This window comes from Musca domestica, unplaced genomic scaffold (genome assembly GCF_030504385.1).
Source record: "Musca domestica strain aabys unplaced genomic scaffold, Musca_domestica.polishedcontigs.V.1.1 1, whole genome shotgun sequence".
In the NCBI taxonomy this organism is placed as follows: domain Eukaryota; kingdom Metazoa; phylum Arthropoda; class Insecta; order Diptera; family Muscidae; genus Musca; species Musca domestica.
In genome coordinates, this window is record NW_026712114.1 from 41120425 (window position 1) to 41147592 (window position 27168).

The 27168-nt window shown below is 37.5% G+C and overlaps 1 protein-coding gene across 6 annotated transcripts in view; it reads left to right on the forward strand.

The window, feature by feature from the left end:
• The first annotated feature begins 956 nt into the window (after positions 1-956).
• Positions 957-27168, forward strand: part of LOC101898467 (mesocentin) — a 36190-nt gene continuing 9978 nt past the window's right edge. Inside the window, exons 1-12 of one of the 6 annotated variants that reach the window (XM_059122879.1) lie at positions 957-1079; positions 1710-1922; positions 17394-17489; positions 17558-19299; positions 19658-20347; positions 20680-21306; positions 21457-22089; positions 22307-22927; positions 23268-23900; positions 24201-24836; positions 25217-25891; positions 26149-26817. In XM_059122879.1, coding sequence (XP_058978862.1) covers positions 1862-1922; positions 17394-17489; positions 17558-19299; positions 19658-20347; positions 20680-21306; positions 21457-22089; positions 22307-22927; positions 23268-23900; positions 24201-24836; positions 25217-25891; positions 26149-26817 — 7083 coding nt within the window. In that variant the 5' untranslated portion in view covers positions 957-1079; positions 1710-1861. Of the gene's footprint in view, positions 1176-1202; positions 1361-1419; positions 1576-1709; positions 1923-17393; positions 17490-17557; positions 19300-19657; positions 20348-20679; positions 21307-21456; positions 22090-22306; positions 22928-23267; positions 23901-24200; positions 24837-25216; positions 25892-26148; positions 26818-27168 lie in introns of those variants that run through there. The other 5 variants (XM_020034878.2, XM_059122873.1, XM_005177953.4 and 2 more) reach the window with 5 other exon arrangements.

Here is a 27168-nt window from a genome sequence, read left to right on the forward strand (position 1 = left end):
AGTAGGAATGTGAGGGACTTCAAGATCAAATCGGATGAAAGATATATATGGGAGCTATAGCTATATCTGAACCGATTTTCTCCAAATTTGATATACTTGCTTTTAGGCCGAACTCGGTTGGGTGTGCCAAAATTCAGGTAATTTGGACTGATAGTGGACATTTGGTGCACATTTAACCCGAAATCGGATGAAGATATATATGGGAGCTATATCTAAATTTGATCCGATTCTCACCAAATTCAATAGGGTTCGTCCTTGGGCCAAAAAAATATTGTTTGGAAAATTTCATCTCAATCGGATAATAAATGCGACCTGCATTTTGTTCACAAGAATACATGGACAGACGGACGGACGGACGGACTGACATGCATAAATCGACTCAGAAAGTGATTCTATGAAGGTTCTCAAAAGTAACTATGGGTCTATCTCGTTTCCTTCTCCATGTTACAAACAAATGCACAAAGACATAATACCCTTACCACTATGTGGTGTAGGGTATAAAAAATGTAAAAATTATGGGGTTGATTTTGTTTGTTTCTGTGTTTTCATCTTACCCTGTATACTCTCTAGTCATATGGCTGAAGTTATAATAAACCTGTAGTAAGAGTCTGATATGAAATGGCTTGACTCCCTGACCAAAATTAAATCGTAAAACATTTTGTGTTATCCTATATATCACAACTATTACTTGGAGCAAAACTTATCCATTGAAATAAAACTTGAGCAAATATAGACTTCTAATAAAATTCTCATATAACCACCCTAATATATTGTCTTTGTCACTCATAATGCCCAATATAAAATGACAAATTTGATGGCACAGAACGACGAGCATCATCGGCGAGCTCTCTATTCATCTCCACCTCCTCCCCCAACCCACAATCTATAACCCCACCAAAGATATGAATGCGTGTGTTTGTCATCGCGTGTCGTTTGCTGCCTATTCTTCTTGAGTGAGTACAAAATGCTCTCAACGTGAAAATGCACTCAAAGAAAATATATTTTCTGTTATGTGGGGAAAAATTATTTCAACATTTCGTTTGCTGTGAAAAAAATCAAATAATTTTCGCGGTCACTAGGTAAATTTGTGGCGTCTCCTTGTTGTGTTACGAATTGGTTTTGGACCGGGAGAGATCGACTCGTATACTCGTACTCGTACATATTTAAATTCTATTGTGAACAACAGATAAAAATATATATTTTTTAAGAATTTTTATTAAAAAAAAGAAGAAATTATTATTCATAGTTGAAGAAATTTCTGAAAAAAAGAAAGCTAGTTAAAAAAAGAAAAGATTACGCATGAGAAAAAATAATGAATTGCAAACAATGAGAAGAAGAAAATAGTGGCAATTTCAATTTAGTAAAATAAAGTTTTTCGAGATACAAAGAAATAAATTGACGACTTGCGTTCATTTAAAAAAAAAAAATTAAAAGAAAAAATAATTTTGTGTTATTTTAGTAACAACAGTCGTTGAAAGGGACACCAAAGGATTAACCCAGAAAACGATTGTTGAGCTAAAATTAATTAAAATTTTTTGACGAATTAAACGGATTTTTAAACGAACAACGAACCAAGTGATAAAAATTTATAAATATTTTTATATAAAAAAATATTTAAAAAATATTTTTGTGATTTTTAAATAATGAAAAAAAAAAAAATAATAATTAAAAAGTGGTTTTATTTTTTTGTTTCCTAATTTTTCCCACAGAATACGAGAGTGTTATAGATAAAAAATAAATACATAAATTTAGATTTTAAATAAAACATAAATTATAGTAATTTATGAGGTGATTTAAAGTACTAACATTTCATTCAACTACAACTGATTCCTGGGATACTGGAGTTTTATTGTGAATTGTTATGGGGCGAATTACTTTTTGGTTCCTTCTGGGACTAACGTTATTCGCCGTCTCTACTCAGGGTAAGAATTGTAATTTTATTTTATGAAATATTTAAAAAATTAAGCCAAAAAAAATTAATTAATAATTTAATTTTCCCTATTAAAATATACCACCATCACACAATTATATAATCAAAGAAATTTAAAAATACCCATTTGCTGGTGGCTGGCCACTGCCACCGCTGCAACAACAATGACGACGACGACAGTCTCAAAGACAAGAAAGCTGTCAAAATCCCTTATGCGTATCTCTAGCTGGCCTAGCTACCTACCGTTCTGCTTGTCTCCCAAACATTAAATATAGTCGGACGTAGAAAAGAAATAACAAAACTTTGCCTGACAGCCGCCACAACCGTTGTGGTATAAATATAACACCGAACCGTCCAAGAACAAAAAATATTATGTTTTTTTCTCCTCGGTCTTTTCTGTTTCTTTTGCTTATTTTTTGAACTTATGAAAGAGCCAAAGAAAATTATTATGCAATTTGTTTTTTTGTTCTGCTGGCCCGTTCCGTTCAACCAATTCATATTTTGCTTTGTGCGGACACCGAAATGCCAAGAAGCAATGAACACCAACGTCCACCAAAAATCAGATCGTCTTTCCCCTGTTGGTGCGCCACCTCAACTCAGACAAACCAATGACAACAAACTCAAACATTTTATTTTTGTAGAAAAAACAACAAATATGTTGTACATAACATACATATACGACACTGGCTAGCTAGCTGATCATACTCATATTTGCATTTTGAGTGTCTTTGTGTGTGTGCGAGTGTCAGTTTTGTTTAAGAAATATTGAAATTTCCTTTAAATTTTCTTCTCTTCGTCTGACAGCGACCGCTGTCAAAAATGAACTGTCGGTTGGTAGCTCGGTGAAAGTTAAGACCAAATTTCATACTAACACATTCAAAGTAGCCACACAAAAATTAATATATGTGATTTTTGTTGTTTTTTTATCTCAAAACATTCATCTCGATGAGTTAAATTTTGAAATAGCTCATTTAAAAACATAATTTATATATTATGAAAATCGCACGAATTTTGAGGGTTAAATGAGATAAAATGTCTAAGGGCGTCCCAATTTTACTAACACGTGTACATAATGAGCAATAGGCATTTATCAATCTTCTTCTATTGGATGGTATAATCCTAAAATTTAATACTTAATTTTCAATTTTCAAAAAAATAAAATCCGTTAAAAATTCTATTAAAATTTTAAAAATACCGAATGTAGCCGTTATATTAGGGTCTATACGACGACGTGGACCTGCATATGCAACTTTCGAAATAAGCCATTGCAATATACAAATGCGAAACTTGAAAAAATCGGTGAATAATATAGCTGAATTAACAAAAAAACCCGAATATAGGGAGGTACCATTATATGGGCGATATAACAAAACGTGGACCTGCACAGACATTACGAACTTCAAACGGCAATAATGATGTCGCTAAAATCATCAAAGTACCGAAATTCGGGGGTACCGTTATATGGGGGCTATATGAATACGTGGACCTGCACAGACAATTTTTGTTTGTCTTGGGCTGTAGTATCCATTACGAACTTCAAATACCAAATTTTGAAACATTTCCGGTGAATAATATCGCTTAAATCACCAAAATACCGAAAAAGGAAGGTACCATTATATGGGTGCTATACCAAACCGTGGACCTACATGGCTCATTTTCAACACCAAAAGTCCTGCAGACTTATACACATTTAAGTAAAATTTAGCAACTTCTTTTCATTCGAAAGCTAGAGTGATTTCCACAGATGGACAGACGGACGGACATCGCTAAATCGGCATATAATTTTATGCTGATCAAGAAAATATGTACTTTGTGGGGTCTAGAATTTATATTTCGGGGTTTTACAAACGGAATGACAAACTTACAATGGTGGAGGGTATAAAAAAACGCTCTCCATTCATAGCAACCGTTTGGCCCGCGACGTCTACGAAGAAAAAATATCCGATGACTCCTCCAGCGAAAACAGCACACCATACAGTGACTTTTAGCGGGTGTAATATTCGCTGCAGAACGGATACTCCAGAGTCTGCCACGCCTGGCAGCATCTTTTTTTGTGCCAGTCTCAGTCCCAGTGTACGTTGGACGGTCACTCGACCGATTATTGGCCAGATAAATAGTTACTAATATTCCGCGTTCTTGAGCAGTGTAGCGTAATATTATTTATTAACGTGTGTTTTGCATATGTTTACTACAAAAATGTCAAGACAGAACTGACATTAGGGGTCAATCGTAAAATTTATAACATTTTCTGATAGGAGGATTACTTTTGCGCCACCTTGTATGTGGTTCGGTTCAGCTAAAAGGTTTTAACATATCGAAAAAATTGTAAAGAGAAATTCAATGTAAATCCTTGGGAAAATCGAAAAATTGGAAGTACTGTTATATTGGAGATGTGTTATATATAGTGAACTTATGTTCCTTAATCCTTAATAAGGGATGCCTAAACCAACAACACACTGAAGCCAAAAACTTTGAAAAAACCAAAGATTATTCAAATTCAATTGAAACCTCCGAAATATTTCAAATTGAAAGTTATGGTCATTGCTCAAATTTGGACACTTTGGAATACAATAGTGTGAAATTACAGCTAATTTCGTTGGGAATTCTGAGTAAAACCTTAAAAGTGTAATTAATAAGAGTTAGTAGCGAGAATTTACTATTTTTTTACGTTCGCGGTAATCGAATAAGGACCCAAAAAAAAATCTTGTGAATAAATGTGGGTAAAAAAAATTAAAATCGGGGACTATACCGAAACATGGGCCTATATAGCGCATTTTCGCTATCAATTGTCCTAGTCACACATATCAGAGCTATCAAGCCTATAATACCCTCTAATATGGTAAAAATAAATAGGTAATATCGGTCGGATAGGCCAAAATACAGGCCATTTGGACTGGTATTGGCTATTTGGGGCACAATCCCAAATCGGACGAAACATATATATGGGAGCTATACCTATAGCTGAACCGATTTTCTCCCAATTTGATGTACTTGCTTCTAGACTGAATTCGGACATTAGGACTTACATTGGTAATTTGGTGCACAACTAGCCCGAAATCGGTGGAAGATATATGGGAGCTATATCTAAACCTGATCCGATCACCAATGTTCCCAGGGGAGCTGGTTCGCCAAAACAAATATTGTTGGAAAAATTTTATCTCAATCGGATAATAAATGCGACTTCATTTTATTCTCAAGAATACATGGATGGGCGGACGGACTGACATGCATAAATCGACTCAGAAAGTGATTCTATGAATGTCCTCAAAAATGACTATGGCTCTATCTCGCTTCCTTCTCACTGTTACAAACAAATGCACAAAAACATAATACCCTTACCACTATGTGGTGTAGGGTATAAATATTACGATGTGCAATTATTATACTGAATCAGATACTCTCATTGCTGTTAATGAGTTATACGCCACAAGAAAAATAGATCGACATTTCCTTCCCAATTTCGTGATGTCAAAAAAAAAAAAAAAATATACACAGATTTTATATATTGGGATGAGCATCTAAAATTTATTTCCAAGTTTATGGGAATAATTAGTCTAAATATAAACCTTTTGTGGGTAGGTAACAATAGGAGTGAGCCGATGAATTCTATATTCACATCAGGTCTCAGGTTATCAAGTTTTAAAAGAATCGCTAACTTGTTTCGCAAATTATAAGAAATATAAATACGCAAAATTGTGACCCTTTGTGGGGGAGATACCAGAAGGGGTGGGCCGATACATTTCATTTTCACACCCGGTATAGATATATAAGGAGAATCGGATGCTTATTTCATATTTTATATTAATTAGTATTATTTGAGGCACTTGAGACAGAAATTTTGAGGCACTTGATGGATACTGTCTATTTTCGCAGTTGACAAGGCACTCATACAAATATTGGGCTCTGCGAAATTTGACCAAAATTGAATGATTCGTTTTTGTTTTATACGGAAAATTATTTTTCGTAAACATTTTGACCTTTTGTGAGGGGGGATGGGGGTATCAGAAGGAGTGGACCTATGCTACCCATCTTGACTATAATATTAAGATGCACGAAGTTTGGAGCAGTTATATAATTTCTTCATTTGTCAATATATCTTTTATAAAAACAATATTGTTTAGTGTAAAGTTGATAGTTATTGAAAATTAGATATCTATCATTGTAAATTTACTAAAAGAGCCTTTGAACCATATTTTCGTTTGGCAAGACATTTTATACCCTCCACCTTGGAAAGGAGGATATATTAACTTTGACATTCCGCCCAGCATTATTTGACCTAGAGCGTCAAAATTTAGCACAATAATTTGTATTGTGTCTAGGATGGTTGGTATTGGAAATGAGATATATTCGTCCACGTTTTGATATAGTCCCCATATAACGGTACCTTCCGATTTTCTGTATTTTAATGATTTTTGCCACATTTTTTCACGTATTTGTCTAAAAATTGGTATTTGTGGGACACAATGGGTTCTAGCTTCGGTGCCAAAACTTTACATGTATAGGTCCCATATAGTGGTACCTCCTGATATGCGGCAATTTGATGGCTTTTGTCACATTTTTTCACGGATTTGTCTAAAAATTGGTATTTGTTGGTCACAATGGGTTCTGGCTGTGGTGGCGAAACATTGTATGTACAGGTCCATGTTTTGGTATAGACCCCATATAACGGTACCTCCAGATATTCCGTATTTTGATGATTTTTGCCACATTTTTTCACGTATTTATCTAAAAATTGGTATTTGTGGGACACAATGGGTTCTAATGTTTCCTTTACCCTAAGGTGGAGGGTATTAAAAGTTTGGCCCGGCCGAACTTATTTTTTTTACTTCTTCGATCGAGAAATTCTTCGTAATTGAGCTGATATTTTAAAAATTTTTTCAATGGTCATGCGAGGGTTAATAATACAAGATAATATATTTAAAATATTTATGTTGTTATACTTGAGACAGACTCTAAAAAAAATAAATAAAAATGACACGCTTCATTGACCGATTCGCATGTCTTAGAATGATTCCACTTCTGCCGGTCCTTCTGTCATTTGTAATAGTTTATATATAGAATGGTTCCATTAGTTAAATAATTATGATACGGCAAATTTGAATACCTATGTATACGCATCACATATAGATGTATGTTCATATATAATTTTCTTTCTTAATATTGCAAATTAAAGGAGCCGAGCATAAAACGTGTATATATTTTCTTGATAGTGGTGTTGTCACGAACAAATCATCAATAATTTTTATTCATGATGATCGTTTTTCTGCAGTACCTACTCATAAAATAAGAAACTCAAAAAAAAAATAGATATATTTTCCAATTGTTGTTGTTGTAGTATGAAACACGTCAATTTATCATTCACCATTTAGTTCGAAAATTTTAAATAAACATTTTCTTCGCTTGGTTTGTTTGCCTTTCTCTTATTGTGTATTTTCTGAGACAATTTTCTAACATGCCATGCAGTGGAACGGAATCGGGGGGGGGGGGGGGGGGGGGGGAGTAATAAATGGTCCTTAAGAATTTGTAATGCCCTTCCGTAAACACATTTCTTACGATTAGTCAGACAATCAGTTTATTTTACCAACTTTCGTGAAAATTTTATTTAAATTATACCCAAATCGGGTACAGTACTTGTAAATAATGAATATTTTCGTAAATAGGGATGTTGTTTTTTTATCAAGATTCTTTTTTGTATTAACTTTGTCATTCCGTTTGTAACATCCCTAAATATTCGTCGTAGACCCCATAAAGTATATCTATTCATAATAAACATAAACATCGATTTACCGATGTCCGATTTAACGATGTACACCGATACAGCCCACATTATTTGACGTAGAGCGTCAAAATTTAGCAGAACAATTTGTATTGTGTCTAGGATGGTTGGTATTGAGAATGAGTTATACAGGTCCACGTTTTGGTATAGCCCCCATATAACGGTACCTCCCGATATTCGCCATTTTGATTATTTTTGGCACATTTTTTCATGGATTTGTCCAAAAATTTATAATTGTAGGTCATAGGCCCACGTTTTGGTATAGCCCCTCGGTATTTTGATGATTTTTGCCACATTTTCCCACGAATTTGTCTGAGAATTGGTATTTGTGGGTCATGATGGGTTGTAATGCTTTCTTTACCCTTAGGTGGAGGGTATTAAAAGATCGGTCAGGCCGAACTTATTTTTTTTTTTTTTTTACTTTTTCTCAATGAGAACTCAAATTTCCACTTTTAGACAATTATTTTCAACATTTGAGATGAAATCTTTCAAATACGGCATATCAGGAGGCATTTCCTTATAGAGGCTATACCAAAACTGGAACGGTGAACAAATTTTAATTTATCCGACATATAGGCAAAAACTTATCACGCATTTTGAAATGCTATATAGGTTTATGTTTTTTTAGGACCTATAGAAAGGCACGTCTTAATATTCCGTATTTTGATGATTTTTCAATGAAATTTTTTTGTAATTTAGAGTTTGCAATTCGTAATATGCACCAAACTCGCTGGTGGGAAATTATGTTCTTGATACATGGCATTTTAGATTATTAACAACTACATTTTAGGGGGTATCAATGTTCGGCCAGATTGGATTTAACTCATTTTTACTTGTTCGACATTCCAATGCATAAAATACTGTTTTTGCAGTTTAAAAGGCCCCTCCTGTGGGTGGTTTTCAATACTAATCTGAGTGCACCCACACATGTTTACACAAATATTTTATGTTTTATTTATTTTATAAAAATGCAATTAGCTAACATTGTTTGGTAAAATGATTTATTTTTGGTAAAACAAGTAAAAAAGTATAGGTCGGCTTTGCCGAAAGATGTATACCCTCAGCCAATGTTCGATTTTTTTTTAAATATTTTGACTTCTGTTATGAATTTTCAAATTCTTGACCCTCTATTGAGTGGGTTTTGGAAGAATGGGTCAATATTGTCCATTTCGTATCGGACCTAAATGAATATGATAATAATATAATTATAAATATATAAAAAGTCGAACATTTATATCCAATTTATGGGAAATCATAAATTCTATATTCATCTCAGGATTCTGGTTGAGAGACATATATTTAGATATAGAAAGTTGTAAAGAATCGCAGAGTTGTTTGACCTCTTTGTTTTTCAAAATCCTGAGCCCTATGAGGGGAGGTAGCAAAATAAATGGTCCGATCTCTACCACCTTTTAACAGATCTTGTGTTGATGGAAATATTAAGATGTACCATGTCTGGAATAAAATCGGATGTTGTTTTCGCTTTCTATGAGCTTCATGGATATTGAAAATTTTGAGCGTTTGTGGGGGAGGTACCAGAAGGAGTGGCCCGATACACTCCATCTTAACACCAGACCTTGGGCTAATAAAATTATTGGGATGTGTGAAATTTGAAGACAATCGGAATCTTACATCACATTTTATAAGAGTTGAAATTATTCAAAATTTTGACCATTTGTGGGGAAGGTACCAGAAGCAGTGAACCGATATTGCCCATCTCCGAACTCGATCTAAGTTTGACAAAAATGTACCAAGTTTAGGCCAAATCGGATACTCCCTTCGAGAGTTATCTTAGGCACCAGCCAGCCAGCCAGCCAGACAGACGGACGGACATCGCTAGATCGACTCTAAATGTTCTGAAACGGATTTGGCCTAAAACCGTTAATTCGACTAGGCACGTTTTGACCGTATGAAATGATATATACCCTCTGTAGCTATATAGCTGAGGGTATAAAAATATATATTTTAAAAACAATTTGTTTTAATATATGCTGTATTCATTGTACTTTTTATGGTAAAAGAGGGAATTGCCTCAATCACACTTAGGGAATTAATTTACCAAGAAAGTACGGGAACAGAAAAGTAGTAAAAACGTCACCCAAATATATCGTGATTGTTACAAATTAATATTTGATGCTAGCGGACCCGGACTGCACTAGTTCACTATAATGCATAGGTCCCATAAAATCTGAAGGCGTCAAGAGCATTTTCGGAGATAAAAATCTTTTTGTCACAAAATTTCCTACAGAAGTCCATTACTTGTTTTAAATCTGCACAGTAGCACATCTTGACACCTGAAATTTCTTTTTGGGTGGACAATTGCCACCTGAAAGCTGTAGGTTCATGTTTTGATATAAACCCCATATAGCTGTCACTGAAGTTACCTCAAATACATATTCCTAATGTAGGCCCAGCTGCTGGAAAGCTAGATCCCAATTCAAGTCTAGCGTTTTGAAGGGTCACAATTTCGGATTAAAATATCAATTACTTTCAAGCTGAACCCTAATTTAATTTTGATTGATTTTATGAATTTGAAAAATTCTTTCCAAATATTTTCTCTGTTTCAGAATCTACAGGAATTTATTAGTTTCGCATTTTTTATACCCTCAGTCATATGGCTGAACAAAATATATATAATTCTAGTGAATACTGTCTCATCGAAATAAGCCCCATTGTCTCTGTGGACAAACTCTTTTCCAGGAATTAGAAGTCGGTCTCTCTCTCTCTTTGTCTGGTTGACAATTGCAGTGAGTACTCGGTTTGGTCAAAACTTGGTACATCGTAAAATTTTAACAAATCTTAAATTGAGTTTGGGGATGGGTGATATCGGTACACTCATTTTAACACCGCCACCCACAAAAAGTCTCAAATATTTTCCACTAAAAAGACTCAGAATCTCATTTTAAGCAAAAGAGTGTCCGATGCTGTTCAAAGATAATACATAGTAATATTTATTACGTTTGTCATTCCGTTTATAACTTATAAAAATAACAATTTTAGACCGTACAAGGTATGTAATCTTGGTCAGAATAAAAATCTATGTCGATTTAGCCATGTTCTCACGTTTGTTTCTATGTCCGTCTCTGGAAGTCACTCTAGCTTCCGAACGAGATGTAGTAGGTTGATAACATTCTATTCTGATGTATATCCGGTAAAAAGCCCCCATATAACGAAACTTCCATATATTCAGAGTTATTTCAATGTTGATATTTGGTCTTGGCAACAGTACCTTTTTTCTGTTTTTTTTTACATAGTTATATGCTTGTTTACTTTTACATTTCCCTTCAGGTTTTTTTTTTTCGATCTACACCAAAACACTTGAAGTCAAAATCGACTGCAGCCTACTTTTTGTTAGAAAGTAAATAATGAAAAGTCGACTTTGTACTGTTTAAATCAACTTAAATCAAACCTGATTCGATAGTCTTCTTTTAAAAATAAATGTATTTAAAACTTTAGCCACATAGGATTTCGTTTCTGTGTTAGAACAAGTAAAAACGCAGCTGAGTTCGGCCGGGCCGAACTTTTTATACCTTCCACCATATGGAAGAAACTTGGAACATTTCAAAAGAAAAACAAGTATGAAAGCTGTAAGTTCGGCCGGGCCAAACTTTTAATACCCTCCACCATTTGGTACAAGTTTGGCAATTTCCAAAAAATAAAATCCGTTAAAAATTCTGTTAAAATCTTAAAAATACCGAATGCTTATACGACGACGTGGGCCTGCATAGGCAACTTTTGTCATAAGTTATTACAATATTTAAATGCGAAACTTGAAGAAAAATCTGTTTATAATGTAGCTAAAATCATCAAAATACCGAATATGAGGGGTACCGATATATGGGGGCTACACGAAGACGTGGACCTGCACAGACAATTTTCTGGCATGGGCTGAAGTATCCATTACGAACTTCAAATGCGAAATTTGAAACAATCCCGGTAAATAATGTCGCTAAAATCATCAAAATACCGAATATCGGGGGTACGGTATATGGGGGCTATATGAAGACGTGGACCTATATGGCCCATTTTCTGTTTTATGCTGCAGTATCTATTACGAACTTCAAATACCAAATTTGGAAAGATTCCGCTAAATAATGTCGCTAAAATCATCAAAATACCGAATATCGGAGGGTACCGTTATATGTGGCTATACGAAGACGTGGACCTACATGGCCTATTTTTGACTTAGGATGTAGTATCCATTACGAACTTCAAATACCAAATTTGAAACGATTCCGGTAAACAATGTCGCTAAAATCATCAAAATACCGAATATCGGGGGGTATCGTTATATGGGGGCTACACGAAGACGTGGACCTGCACAGATAATTTTCTGTCTTAGACTGTAGTATCCATTACGAACTTCAAATGCCAAATTTGAAACAATTCCGGTGAATAATGTGGCTAAAATCATCAAAATACCGAATATCGGGAGGTACCGTTATATGGGGGCTATATGATAACTGGGACCTACATGGCCCATTTACGAACTTAACCTGCCTACTTGCAAAATATACATGTGTGCAAAATTTTAGCCTTCTATCTCAATTTGTTCGAAAGATAGCGTGATTACAACAGACAGACAGACAGACGGACAGACAGACACACAGACAGACAGATGGACATGGCTAAATCGTTTTAGAATTTTACGCTGATCAAGAATATATATACTTTGTTGGGTCTGACATGAGTATTTCGGAGGTTACAAACGGAATGACAAAGTTAATATACCCTCCATAGTATGGTGGAGGGTATACAAATACCGCTCCAATTAAAAACCACTATATTGGGGCTATACGAAGACTTGGTTCTGCATAAGTAATTCGTGTCATAGATTGTAGTAACTTTATGTTCGAAATTTGAAACAATTCCGGTGAATAATGTCGCAAAAATTATGAAAATACCGAATATCTGGAAATACGATATCGTGGACAAATATAGACAATTCTCTTTCTGGGGATAAAGTGCTCACAAAGGACTCCTTGTGTAGAATTTTAGGCAATTTCATTGAAAATGTGGTGTAAAATGTGTAAAATCGTCAAAATACCGAATATCGTTATATGTAGGCTATACGAAGACGTGGAACTATATAAATAATTCTCTTGCAGGTGACAAAGTACTCACAAGGAACTCTTTGTGTGTTCTTTGGTCCTTAAAATTCAGTTCAATAATTTCTACCGAAAAATTTTTACATTATTTACGCAGTGCCTAAGATTTTTAAAGTAAGCGCGAAATTATTTTAAAGGTGCCGAAAAGAAAACCATGTAAATTTATGGCATCTCACTGTGTGAGAAATTAATTAAAGCGAACACAAAATGAGCGCATAATTAATTATAAATAAATAAATTGCATAAACAATCATGAAATACATAAAATAATTAAAATTCTAAAGCATTCTTATATTTGGGGTCTGCAATGGGCGAATATATACATATTTATCACATACGCCAATTCCTAGATAAAAGTACATGTAAAAGGGAAAATGAGTCTGTACGTGTGTGGGTATCCATACATATTTTGTATATCTTAAAAAATTGACAATAACAACAACAACAGCACGATGAAATCATAAAAAAATCATTAGAAAAATGCATATCTACACTTAGGTGACCTCAAAGTTCTAAGTGCGTGTGTGTTCTACCAACAACCCACCATCCAACTGAAAAAAATATATTTAATATTTTCATATTGCAAATGAGAAATGAACAACAACAAACATTTGCAAAACAAAAACAACAAAATCATGAAAGACTTACGCAAAAGAATAGAATATTGAAATGAAGAAAAAACACACAAGAAAATGTGTAGGAAGTGATGGGCAACTAGCCAAATAAACAACAACAGCAGCGTTGGTCGGCAACGAGCCTGAGAGGGAGAAAAGAGAATTGTTTTTAGATAAATGAAACATCGACTATAAACAAAATTGTTAAATACATTTTCAATGCAAATGAAAAAAAAAAAAAACATCTATACAAAAATCTCTACATACATACACATGTGTGTGTGAAAATATGTACGTATGTATATTTTGTGGTATAATACCTATGGGAAAATTCATTTCGTACACACGATCTAAAATTTTTGTTTAAAAATACTTTCACAAACAATTTAAATTAACAATTAAATGAATTAGTGTCAAGTTCATACATTAATAAAAAATAAACAATGGATTTTCATTTGAAAGAAAAACAAAAAAAAAAACTATTGTATTTTGTCACTTGGTTACTGAAATAAAAATTTTGAAAAAATAATAAATATGTTGACCTTGTGAAACTTGGCGCTTCTAAACATGAGAAATGCTTGTCCAGGGTTAGAAGAAATGTGTTAAGGCCCGTTTACGCATCATGGTAGAGTCATATGTATGTAGGCTTTTTTGCATTTTATATTTATCATTTTTATAGAGGGCTTTAGAAGCTCTTATCAACTTTTTTATATCCTCCACCATGGTATGGAGGGTATATTAAGTTTGTCATTCCGTTTGTAATACATCGAAATGTACCTTTTTACCCCACATATTCTTGATTAGCATAAAATTCTATGTCGATTTAGCGATGTCCGTCCGTCTGTGTAATTTCAAGGTTCATAGAATTTTCTCAAATTTGTATTATGTCTGCAGGACTTTTGGTATTGAAAATGGGTGATGTAGGTCCACGTTTTGGTATAGCCCCCATATAATGGTACCTCCTTTTTTCAGTATTTTGAGGATTTAAGCGACTTTATTCACCGGAATTATGAAAGTAAATTGTCCGTGCAGGTCCACGTCTTCGTATATCCCCCATATAACGGTACCTCCCAATATTCGGTACTTTGATGTTTTAGCGCCATTTTCACCGGAATTGTTTCAAATTTGGTATTTGAAGTTCGTAATGGATACTACAGCCTACGACTGAAAATTGTATGTGCGGGTCCACGTTTTGGTATAGCCCCCATATAATGGTTCCTCCCCATATTCGGTATGAGCTACATTATTCATCGAATTTTTCAAGTTTCGCATTTGATTATTGTAATGGCTTATAACAAATGCTGCCTATGCAGGTCCACGTTCCAAATTCGTTTCAAACGGTGGAGGGTATTCAAATTTCGGCCCAACCGAACTTACAACTTTTTAACTGGTTTTAACTTAAAATGAAAATTATTCTGCTATGGGTTTATCCTCCTCTGAATCGATTTCTAATAAATTCGACGAAGGTATTTGTGTCTGAACCGATACTCATAAAAATTCATCCTATTTGACATACACTTACAGACACAATAAACGTAAAATCGGAGGAAAATATATATGGAAGCTATATCCAAAGCTGAAGAGATCTTTATAAAATTAAGCAGATTTCTACGCTATATCTAATAGTTAGTACCAAGTTCATTGTTATGAATAGCATTTTATGGGTGTGTGGAAAATATATACAAAATCGGATAAAACATCTATATGGGACCGTTAGCCAACCTTAACCGATTTTCACCAAATTTGATACAATTTCTTCCAGGCTGAATTCGTTCGACCTATATCCAAATATGAACTGATATCGATAAAATTTGACAAAGGTATTTCTGAGCTGTATTTGATATATTTCCCCCAAAAATATAGATGTTACGTAGTGCATATTACGGCTGTGGAGGACAAAAATAACAAATCGGATTAAAAATATGGACAGACGGACCGACGAACATGCATAAATCGATTCAGAATGTGATTCTATGCAGATTATCGAAAAGAACTATGGTTCTATCTCGCTTCCTTCTCTATGTTGCAAACAAATGCACAAAGACATAATACCCTGACCCCAGTGTGGTGTAGGGTATAATAAATAAGTAAAAGAGAGTATAGTTAAATTCACGTTAATAGACGTAATTCCCCCATAGATTACGGGAACGAAAAATGAACAAAAATGGCATAAATTCTTCAAACACAACATAGGGTCAATTTAAAGTTGCCAGCTATTATTTTATGCAAGGCCTAGACAAATTTGGCCGTGTAAAAACCCACATTCAAAGTTTCAAAAATGGAATTCAAGCGTTATAGTGTGATTTATTTATATTTGGCTGGAAGACCACAAATGGCTATCGTTAGAGCACTCCAGCATTTTAACGTGAATATATTTTTTGTGTCTCGTACCCCGTTACCGTGATACTGGTAGCGTAGCCCGACGTCAAGGAAGTGGACGGAAGAAAACGGCAACTTCAGCGGAAATGGTTCGAAAAGTAAAGAAGCACATCGCAATATTCCATTCGGCAAATATTGAAAAATGAGCTCGGGGTTAAGCCATTGAAATTCCAAATAGAGCAAGAACTTATACAGCAACCGAAAAAAATAGACTCAAAAGAGCTAAAGAGTTGCTTCACTTGGCCGGAAGTGGTGAACTTCCGAATTTGGTTTTCTCCGATGAGAAAACATTCGTTGTCCAGCAGTTTGTAAACAAACAAAATGACTGTGTTTATTTGCCAAAGAGGTCAGCTGAAAATGTGCACCTTCGGTTGGCCACAGAACTCAAGCAGATTGTCTCTCTCCGCTCAAGCAGATTGTCTCTCTCCGCTCGTATTAATCGACCTTGGCATCAGAATAAATGCCGAATATTATCGCGAAAATATTCTAGATGGCGTATTAAAGCCTTGGGCACGCAAACAGTTTGGCCGCAGACCTTTGACATTCCAATAGCTTCGAACTCAGCTTCGAAAGCAAGGTTGGCACTAAAAAAATCAAAAGTATCGATCACCTCAAGCAAGCGCTACGCCGGGAATGGGACGAAATGCCGGAGAGCAACATTCGGGCAGCGTGACCAATTCGAAAAAATCTAAACTTATTCTAAAATTTGATGATATTTCCGACATTTTATGCTTTCATTGAAAAAAAATTTAAAAAAGGAAAAATTATGGCGTTTGACTTCGTTTCAGTTTTTTTTTATCTCCCCCTATGTTTAAAATTAGTGTTTCGATGAGTAACAAACCGAGTGACGTACTTAATATACTCTCCATACTACGTATGGTTAAGGGTATAAAAATTGGAACTATATTACCCTCCTGTTAAAAAATCTAGTTCCTTAGTTCAAGTAGTAGCTGATGTTAGTTCATCTCTTTCTTTCGTCTTATCTCGATCTTTAATTAAATTAAATCTAAAATAAATAAAAATCTTTAATTAAATTACGCATCAGGAACTTAATGTTTAGTTTCCTTAAGTTAAGCTGTCTACAAGGATCCCAACCTTTTAGCGAGACAGGAAGTTTCTCAAGCCATGATATTTTGTGGTTGTAGAAAGTGGTCGCAACCACTCAGCAGTTCACATACATATGTATGAAATTTCTGGAGGTTGGAAATATGTCCATGCGCTTCTTGCCCATGTGCAAATGTTCGTTGAATCTGCAAGCATTACAGTGTTACAAACTATCAAGACCGTCCTTAACAACCAAACAAACATTCTGAAGAAATACTGCTTGACTTAATTTAAACTGGATCCTTTTATCAAACTGTTATTATCGTATTCATAACCAGTAGGCTCTCAGGTTCCATTATGACCCACTTTTTGGTATAATATCCATATTTGTATTTCTATTTGGCATATTTGGCAAATATTTGGCATTTCTCGCAACAAAATATTTATAAATTGGCCTTGACTTCTAAAAACATTTTTCAATCAAACCCCCACTTTTTTTTGAAATATACTCATATAATATTCCTCTTTTTATTCTTTTGCAGATGTGTTAGCTAGCTCTGAAGTTGGACCTACTGAATCCGAATGCCGTCCTTATATTGAAAAGGCTATTAACGAATTAAAAACAGGTGATGACAAAGGTAAGGCGATCTCATTCTCCTCTGTTTAACTATGACGCCATAACTAATTTGTCTCATCTTCGTTTTAGAAACATTAATCCCTAGTCCCGATACGACTTCCGGTGAAGAAGAAACGAACAAAGCTAACGATCAATATGGAGAGTCCGGTGAAATGCAGGGAGATCAACCTGTTCATGATGAAAAGGAAACTGTTGAGATTGCCGACGTAGACTCCGTGGAGGAGCCAAAGGCCCCTGTGGATTTGGATGGTGATGGCATTCCCAATGAACAGGACAGTGACATCGATGGTGATGTCATACCCAACGAACAAGATGAAGATATGGATGGAGATGGCGTCTTGAATGTCAATGATGAAGATATTGACGGTGACGTCATACCCAATGTCAAGGACTCTGATATGGATGGTGATGGTGTGGCCAATGTCCATGATGCCGATCTAGATGGCGATGGTGTTGCCAATGTTGTTGATCCCGATTTGGATGGCGATGGTGTTGAGAATGTGATAGATGCTGATATGGATGGTGATGGTGTGGCCAATGTTGTTGATGGCGATATTGATGGTGATGGTGTCCGCAATGTCAGTGATAATGACATAGACGGTGATGGCATTCCAAATGATGAAGATGATGATATGGATGGTGATGGTATTCCCAATGACCAGGATGATGACATCGATGGTGATGGTATCCCTAATACCGAGGATGATGACATTGATGGTGATGGTATCCCCAATCATGAAGACGATGATATCGATGGTGATGGCATACCCAATCATGAAGATGATGATATTGATGGTGATGGCATTCCCAATAGCCAGGATGATGATATTGATGGCGATGGCATTCCTAATACCGAGGATGATGATATCGATGGCGATGGCATCCCCAATGATCAAGACGATGACATTGATGGTGATGGAATTCCCAATGACCAGGATGATGACATAGATGGTGATGGCATTCCCAATACCGAGGATAATGATATCGATGGTGATGGTATTCCCAATGACCAAGACGATGACATCGATGGCGATGGCATTCCAAATCATGAAGATGATGATATTGATGGAGATGGTATCCCCAATACCGAAGATAACGATATTGATGGCGATGGCATTCCCAATGATCAGGACAATGACATTGATGGCGATGGCATCCCCAATGACCAGGATAATGATATTGATGGTGATGGCATACCCAATGACCAGGATAATGATATCGATGGTGATGGTATTGCCAATGAAGATGACAACGATGTTGATGGAGATGGCATTCCCAATGAAGAGGATCACGATGTCGATGGTGATGGCTTGCCCAATGAGGAAGAACCCAAGAGCTTGGATGTGGACAATGATGGCATTACCAATGACGATGATCATGACATAGATGGCGATGTTGTGCACAATGAAGTCGATGCCGATATGGATGGTGACGGTATCCCCAATACCAGTGACAAAGATATTGATGGTGATGGTATTCCAAATCCTCGCGACGATGATGCCTATGAACAGGCTGATGTTCAACCTGGCGCCCGTTCCAAACGTAGCATTGGTGACCTGGATGGTGATGGTATTCCTGATGATGAGGACGAAGATCGTGATGGTGATGGCATTCCCAATCACAAAGATGAAGATATCGATGGTGATGGCATTCCCAATCATCAGGATGAGGATATTGACGGTGATGGTGTACCCAATCATGAGGATAGCGATGATGATGGGGATGGCAAACCAGACGATGAGGCCAAAACCGAAGAGGAGACCAAGACCGTGGAGGAGGATGATACTAAGCCTGAAGATGAACTATTATGGGTAAGATTTAAATTTATGTTGGTGTTCCTGCTTTAGAGCGCTTTGCCAGCTTGTAGAGAGTTTAGTGCGTACTACATCCTGGATAATGGGTAGAGCGATCGATGTCTGAAAAAGAAATTGGGGTTGGGTGGGGCATTTGGATTGCCATGAGGTTGAGGGAGGGAATAAATGGAATTTCAAGTGTACTTAAAAAACATACTTGGGTTTTGGGAGGCAAACCAATTGCCTTGAAGTGGGAAATGGGTTGGCGCCAGCATCGCTAATCTATGTAGATTTCCACCCAAAATTTATGTAGGAACTTTTCCTTTGCATTTTTGGTCTATACTATAGTAAAAGTATTTGAGTATTATTATGGAAGGTTTCCAGAAAACATGGAGATCCCAACGACATTGATGGCGATGGCATTCCTAACATTCACGACGATGACATGGATGGTGATGGCATTGCCAATCATGAAGATAACGACATGGATGGCGATGGTATTCCCGCCGAAGAGGATACCGACATAGACGGTGATGGCACTCCCAATCACTTGGACAATGACATTGATGGCGATGGCACTCCCAATCATTTGGACAATGATATTGATGGTGATGGCACTCCCAACCACTTGGATGAGGACATCGACGGCGATGGAGTGTCCAATGAAAAGGACAACGATGTCGATGGTGATGGAGTTGCCAACGATGCAGATGATGACATTGATGGTGACAATACACCCAATGATCTGGATGATGACATGGATGGCGATGGCATATCCAATGCCCATGACATGGATGTTGATGGTGATGGAGTGCACAACAAACAGGATGATGATCATCATGACATGGATGGTGATGGTATACCCGATCACAGGGATGATGATCGTGATGGCGATGGGGTGCCTAATCATCAAGACGATGATGTGGATGGTGATGGCATACCGAATAAAGATGATACAGATATCGACGGTGATGGTATACCAAATGAACGCGATGCAGATCGAGACGGCGATGGTTTGCCAAATGAGCACGATGATAATGATGGCGAACATGACGACAAGAAATGGGTAAGAATTGTGGGTCATATTGTCGTTTTTTATTTTTGTTTTCTAAACTCACAAGAGACACACCCACAACCATCACTTCTTCTTCTCCTTCTTTGGCACTATTCTTCTTCTTTAAATGCACGTTTCGGCACATTACATGAATGAGCAAGAATAGAAAAAATTCACTGTTTGACAAATAAAAACTTATCTCACTTTGGAATGTTTCAATTAAGAGCACATAGTTACACAGTTTCCCTGAAAACTTCCAGATCTTGAGACACTTCTTCATGAACTTCAGTTACATCTACTTCTTCTCTCATAATGTATTTTTATTAAATACAAACAATTGGAAGATTTCCAGAGGCAAGGACATCGATGGTGATGGTATTCCCAATGAACACGACTACGATATGGATGGCGATGGCATAGTGAACAGCGAGGACAACGATGTCGACGGTGATGGTTTGCCCACCGACGAAGATCCAGATATCGACGGTGATGGCAAAGTCAATGCCGAAGATGATGACGTCGATGGTGATGGCATCTCAAATGAGCGGGATCGCGATGTAGATGGTGATGGCATGCCAAATGAACAGGAGCCACATTCTCTGGATATTGATAACGATGGCATTCCGAATGATGAGGACAATGATATCGATGGCGATGTGATACCCAATGAACTCGATGAAGATATGGATGGCGATGGTGTCCTCAATTTACGCGATCGAGATATAGATGGCGATGGTGTGCCAAATCTACACGATGACGATCATCGTGATATGGACAAAGATGGTGTTATCGATCAGCATGATGCTGATATCGATGGTGATGGCATACCAAATGAGAAAGATCACGACATCGATGGTGATGGTATACCGAATCAGCAGGATACAGATCGTGATGGAGATGGCATACCAAATGTTAAGGATAATCGCGATTATGAAGCCGATGACAAGAAATTGGAACGTAAAACGAAACGGGTAAGGCCTGATACACCAGCACCACAACAACACAAACCAAACAATATGTACTCCATAATTCAGTCATTTGCCATGATGCCACCACCTCCACTCCACACTTCTGGTTGGCCGAAGAAAACAATTAAGAATTAACTTTTGATTTTATGGAAGATTTCTAGAGTTCGTGCCAATGACATAGACGGCGATGGTATACCCAATCATAAAGACAACGATATGGATGGCGATGGCATATTGAATCATGAAGATGCTGATGTAGATGGTGATGGTTTGACAACGGCAAAAGATTCAGATATAGATGGCGATGGCAAGGCCAACAGTGAGGATGATGATGTAGATGGCGATGGGGTTGCCAATGAACAAGATGAAGATATAGATGGCGATGGTATATTGAATGCCGAAGAACCGGTTAGCCTGGATGTCGATAACGATTGTATCGTAAATGATGATGATCCCGATATTGATGGGGATGAGATACCCAATGAATTGGATGAAGATATGGATGGTGATGGTATGCCAAATATACGCGATAAGGATATGGATGGCGATGGCATACCAAATTTCCATGACGACGATCATCGAGACAGTGATGGCGATGGTGTTATCGATGAACATGATGATGATATCGATGGTGATGGTATTGCCAATCACAAGGATACCGATATCGATGGTGATGGCATACCCAATCAATATGATACCGATCGGGATGGTGATGGCATTCTGAATAAGAAAGATCGTCGTGATTGGGAGGCAGATGATAAGAAATCGAAGCATAAATTGAAACGGGTAAGACATGAAAGCACAGGATCTGCACATTAAAAAAAACATGAAAACAAAAAAAGGATCCAGAATATCAATTGTAATTGAGGGATCAATCATTTCTGTGAAAACCAACACACACATATAAATACGTGGTCTCTTTGAACAATTAAAACTCTAACTATCTTCCATCTGCATACATACACATTGTTTGTATACGTATTAAATTGTCCTTTTCTGGAAGATTTCCAGAGCCCATGATCATGATTTGGATGGCGATGGCATACCGAATAGCAAAGACAATGATATGGATGGTGACGGTATTTTAAATCACGTCGATTCAGATGTAGATGGCGATGGCATACCCATTGGCCAGGATACGGATATCGACGGAGATGGTAAATTGAATAGCGAAGATGATGATATCGATGGAGATGGCATTGCCAATGAAAAAGACGAAGATGATGATGGTGATGGGTTGTCAGATAAAGAAGAACCCACAAGTCTTGATTTCGATAAAGATGGCATACCCAACGACGAGGATGATGACATCGATGGTGATGTCATACCCAATGAACTGGATGACGATATGGACGGAGATGGTGTCCTCAATGTGAAAGATAATGACATAGATGGAGATGGTGTGCCGAATGTCCATGACGATTTGGATGATGATGGTATACTGGATGAACATGATGATGACATCGATGGTGATGGTATACCCAATGATCGGGACGATGATATCGATGGCGATGGGTTGCCAAATCACAAAGACAAAGATCGTGATGGAGATGGAGTGCCAAATGAAAAGGACTTGCGTGATGGTGAATCAGATGATAAAAAGTTGGGTGTTAAAGTGAAACTGGTAAGACTTCAAGAAGGGAGTCATTTCTTCTTCCATGGGTACTTCCTTGCTGTTCTTCTTCTCCTTCTTCTTTTATATCAATGATCATTTCTATTATCCTCAAATGTGAACTCTTGGGGTTTTTACATAACTTTCGTTTCGTTCATTTCGGATCGGTTGTAATTCTTGTCTTCTTCTAATTGTGAAAATTTGTATTCATTATTTCTTGGCACTTTACTGTTTCTTATTCTTCAATTCAATTCAATTCAGTTGGTTGTTGTTGTTGTTACTCAGTCAGTAGGATAACTCAACAGTTTTGTATTTTCTATTTGTTTGTGTAAAATTTCATTTTTATGGGAAGACTTCCAGACGACATGATAGTGACATTGATGGCGATGGTATTCCCAATGTACATGACACCGACATGGATGGTGATGGCATATTGAATCACGAAGATTTTGATGCCGACGGTGATGGCATTCCCACCGACCAGGATCCCGACATTGATGGTGATGGCACGCCCAACCATGAGGATGATGACATTGATGGTGATGGCATTGCCAATGAAAAGGATCACGATGTTGACGGCGATGGCATGTCAAATGATGAGGAACCGACAAGTTTAGATCTCGATGGTGATGGTATACCCAATGATGATGATGAAGATATTGATGGTGATGTTATACCCAATGAACTGGACGAAGATATGGATGGTGATGGTATTTTGAATGTACGCGATAAGGACATTGATGGAGATGGCGTGCCAAATGTCCAGGACAAGGATCATCGTGATATGGATGGCGATGGTGTGCCAGATCATCACGATGATGATATTGACCAGGATGGTATTCCCAATCACTTGGACAACGACATAGACGGGGATGGTATCCCCAATGACCACGATATTGATCGTGATGGCGATGGATTCCATAATCATCAGGATGACAGTGATGGTGAGGCAGATGACAAGAAGAGAGCGCATAAATCGCCACGGGTAAGAATTGATTTAGAAAAGACAAAGATCCCATACTTTGAATCTGAATATTTGGACAACTTCGGATGCCGCTTCCCAAAACCATAACAATGGACACTATTTCAGAAATAACAACCATTGCTAATCCAGTCAGTACTCGAAACACCACGACATTCCCCTCAATCATGGAAAACATTTCCCCTAACAATTTTCCTTAAAAAAAAACTATAAATTACTTCGGTGCCAGAGGTCTGATATGACGACCTCTGTTCTCCAGTATCAATACAAAAACACCAGTATTAAATATCAACTTTTGGGAAGATTTCCAGAGGTGTCGCTAGTGACATTGATGGCGATGGCATACCAAATGTCCATGATACGGACATGGATGGTGATGGCATACTTAATCAAGAGGACAATGATGCCGATGGCGATGGTATTCCCACTGCTGAAGACTCTGACATTGATGGTGATGGAACTCCAAATTTCGAAGATGAAGATATAGATGGCGATGGCATAACCAATGAAATGGATCATGACTTGGACGGCGATGGTATGCCAAATGATGAAGAACCCAAGAGTTTGGACTTGGATGGTGATGGTATTCCCAACGATGATGATGAGGATATTGATGGCGATGTCATACCCAATGAAATGGATGAAGATATGGATGGCGATGGCATACTTAATGTACGTGACCGAGATATAGATGGCGATGGGGTGCCAAATGTTCAGGACATAGATCATCGAGATATGGATGCCGATGGCATACCAGATCATCATGATGATGATATCGATGCAGATGGTATTCCCAATCTGAAGGATGATGACATCGATGGTGATGGCATACCCAATGAGCGGGATATTGATCGCGATGGAGATGGTTTCCACAATGAGCAGGATCACAGTGATGGCGAGGCAGATGATATGATAAAGTTGCGCGCCGAAAAGAAACGGGTAAGATAAGACACTACCACGTCACTTCCATGGTCACTATCATGGTCAAAAACACGGTCACTTCTCTCTATCTCTATCCTACTCTATCTTTCTTGTCATACTGACTGAATTCAAAAAACAATCAAATTACGTACAGATCAAATTTATGATTTTATTTTGGTTTATGGTTTCTGGGCTCTGTGTTGTGGCTCCGGTTCCGTACACTCAACAATTTCATTACAAACTTTTCTGTTCTCTTGCACAAAGTTTTTTCTTCACATTTATTTTTCTGCTTTTTGCGGTGGATGTTTTCATCCACTGCCTGACACTTGAAACAGAATACATACATAGATATGTTCCAAACATTATAATTTGAGTATTAAATATCGACATTATGGAAGATTTCCAGAGGGCATGACAGCGACATTGACGGTGATGGCATTCCAAATGCCCATGACACCGATATGGATGGCGATGGCATTTTGAATCATGAAGATATCGATATGGATGGCGATGGCTTGCCCACCCACACAGATCCCGATATCGACGGTGATGGCACACTGAATCATGAGGATGAAGATATCGATGGAGATGGTATTTTGAATGAAAAGGATCACGATGTAGATGGCGATGGTTTGTCGAATGAACATGAACCCACAAGTCTAGATGTAGATGGCGATGGCATACCAAATGATGACGATGAGGATATTGACGGTGATGTGATACCCAATGAATTGGATGAGGATATGGATGGTGATGGTATACCCAATATTGATGACAAGGACATTGATGGTGACGGCGTGCCAAATGCCCATGATGATGACCATCCAGATATGGATGGTGATGGTATACCAGATTGCCTGGACGATGATCGAGATGGAGATGGCATACCAAATCACAAGGATGATGATATAGATGGCGACGGCATTCCCAATCACAAAGACGATGACATAGATGGTGATGGTATACCCAATCACCGTGATGTGGATCGTGATGGTGATGGCATTGCCAATGAGCATGACGAACATGAGGGTGGTTATGTGCACGAGAAAAAGGCGGATAAAACAGCGACACGGGTAAGATATTATACGATTTCCTGTCATCGAAACGGTCATTTCCTACGACGATCTAAAAAAAAAAAAACAAACAAAAAATGGAACACTCTTATCAGTCGCCACATGAAAAACGAATTTCTTACACCCATAGTCTTCCTGGGCGGGCGGGCATATCAATTCCCCTCATGATTCGCCTGCGGTCTAAGCATTTTTTGTTCTTTAAATATTTATCTAATTTGTGTTGAATTCAAAATTTTAACATATCAAATGTACGGAAGATTTCCAGAGATCATGACATCGATGGCGATGGTATCCCTAATGTACACGACACCGACATGGATGGTGATGGCATACTCAATCATGAGGACAATGACATGGATGGCGATGGCCTGCCAAGTCATGCCGATCCGGACATTGATGGCGATGGTACTCTTAATCATGAAGATGAAGACATCGATGGCGATGGCATTGTCAATGAGAAAGATCACGATGTCGATGGTGATGGCCTGTCCAATGAACACGAACCCAAGAGTCTGGATATTGATGGCGATGGCATACCAAACGATGATGATGAGGATATCGATGGTGATGTCATACCCAATGATTTGGATGAAGACATGGACGGGGACGGAGTGCCAAATGTTCATGACAAGGACATTGATGGTGATGGTGTTCCCAATGCCCACGATGATGATCATCGTGACTTGGATGGTGATGGCATACCCGATCATCGGGATGACGATAGCGATGGGGACGGTGTGCCCAATCATGAGGATGATGATATCGATGGCGATGGTATTCCAAATCATCTAGATGTCGATATAGATGGCGATGGTGTGCCAAATCATCTGGATACGGATCGTGATGGTGATGGGGTACCCAACGATCGTGATGATCATGATGGTGAGGCGGATGATAAGAAACATGGTGGTGGTAAAGTTGCGAGGGTAAGATTTGAGTTTGAATTCAATTGGTTGGTTGGTTGTTGTTGTGTTGGTTGAATCACCATTCTGTTCATCATACTACTCGCTGTTTCTCTCTCGCGTTCGCCAAATGAAAAAAGTGATACATTTCTTGTCGAATCAACGTTGGTGTCTACTTCTTTTGACATGCTCGGAAAGGCTGGTCAAGATGACAGCACACAGAGCAACGTTTCATGCGTTTATCCCTTTTGTTATTTAGTTTTATATCTGAATTTGAAAAGCTAAAATGTCCACCCAAAGCTTAACAGCACAAAAGCACTTATCCAAACTGTCCTCTTCCAAAATTTCCCCCAATTTGCTGTTACGGAGTTTTCT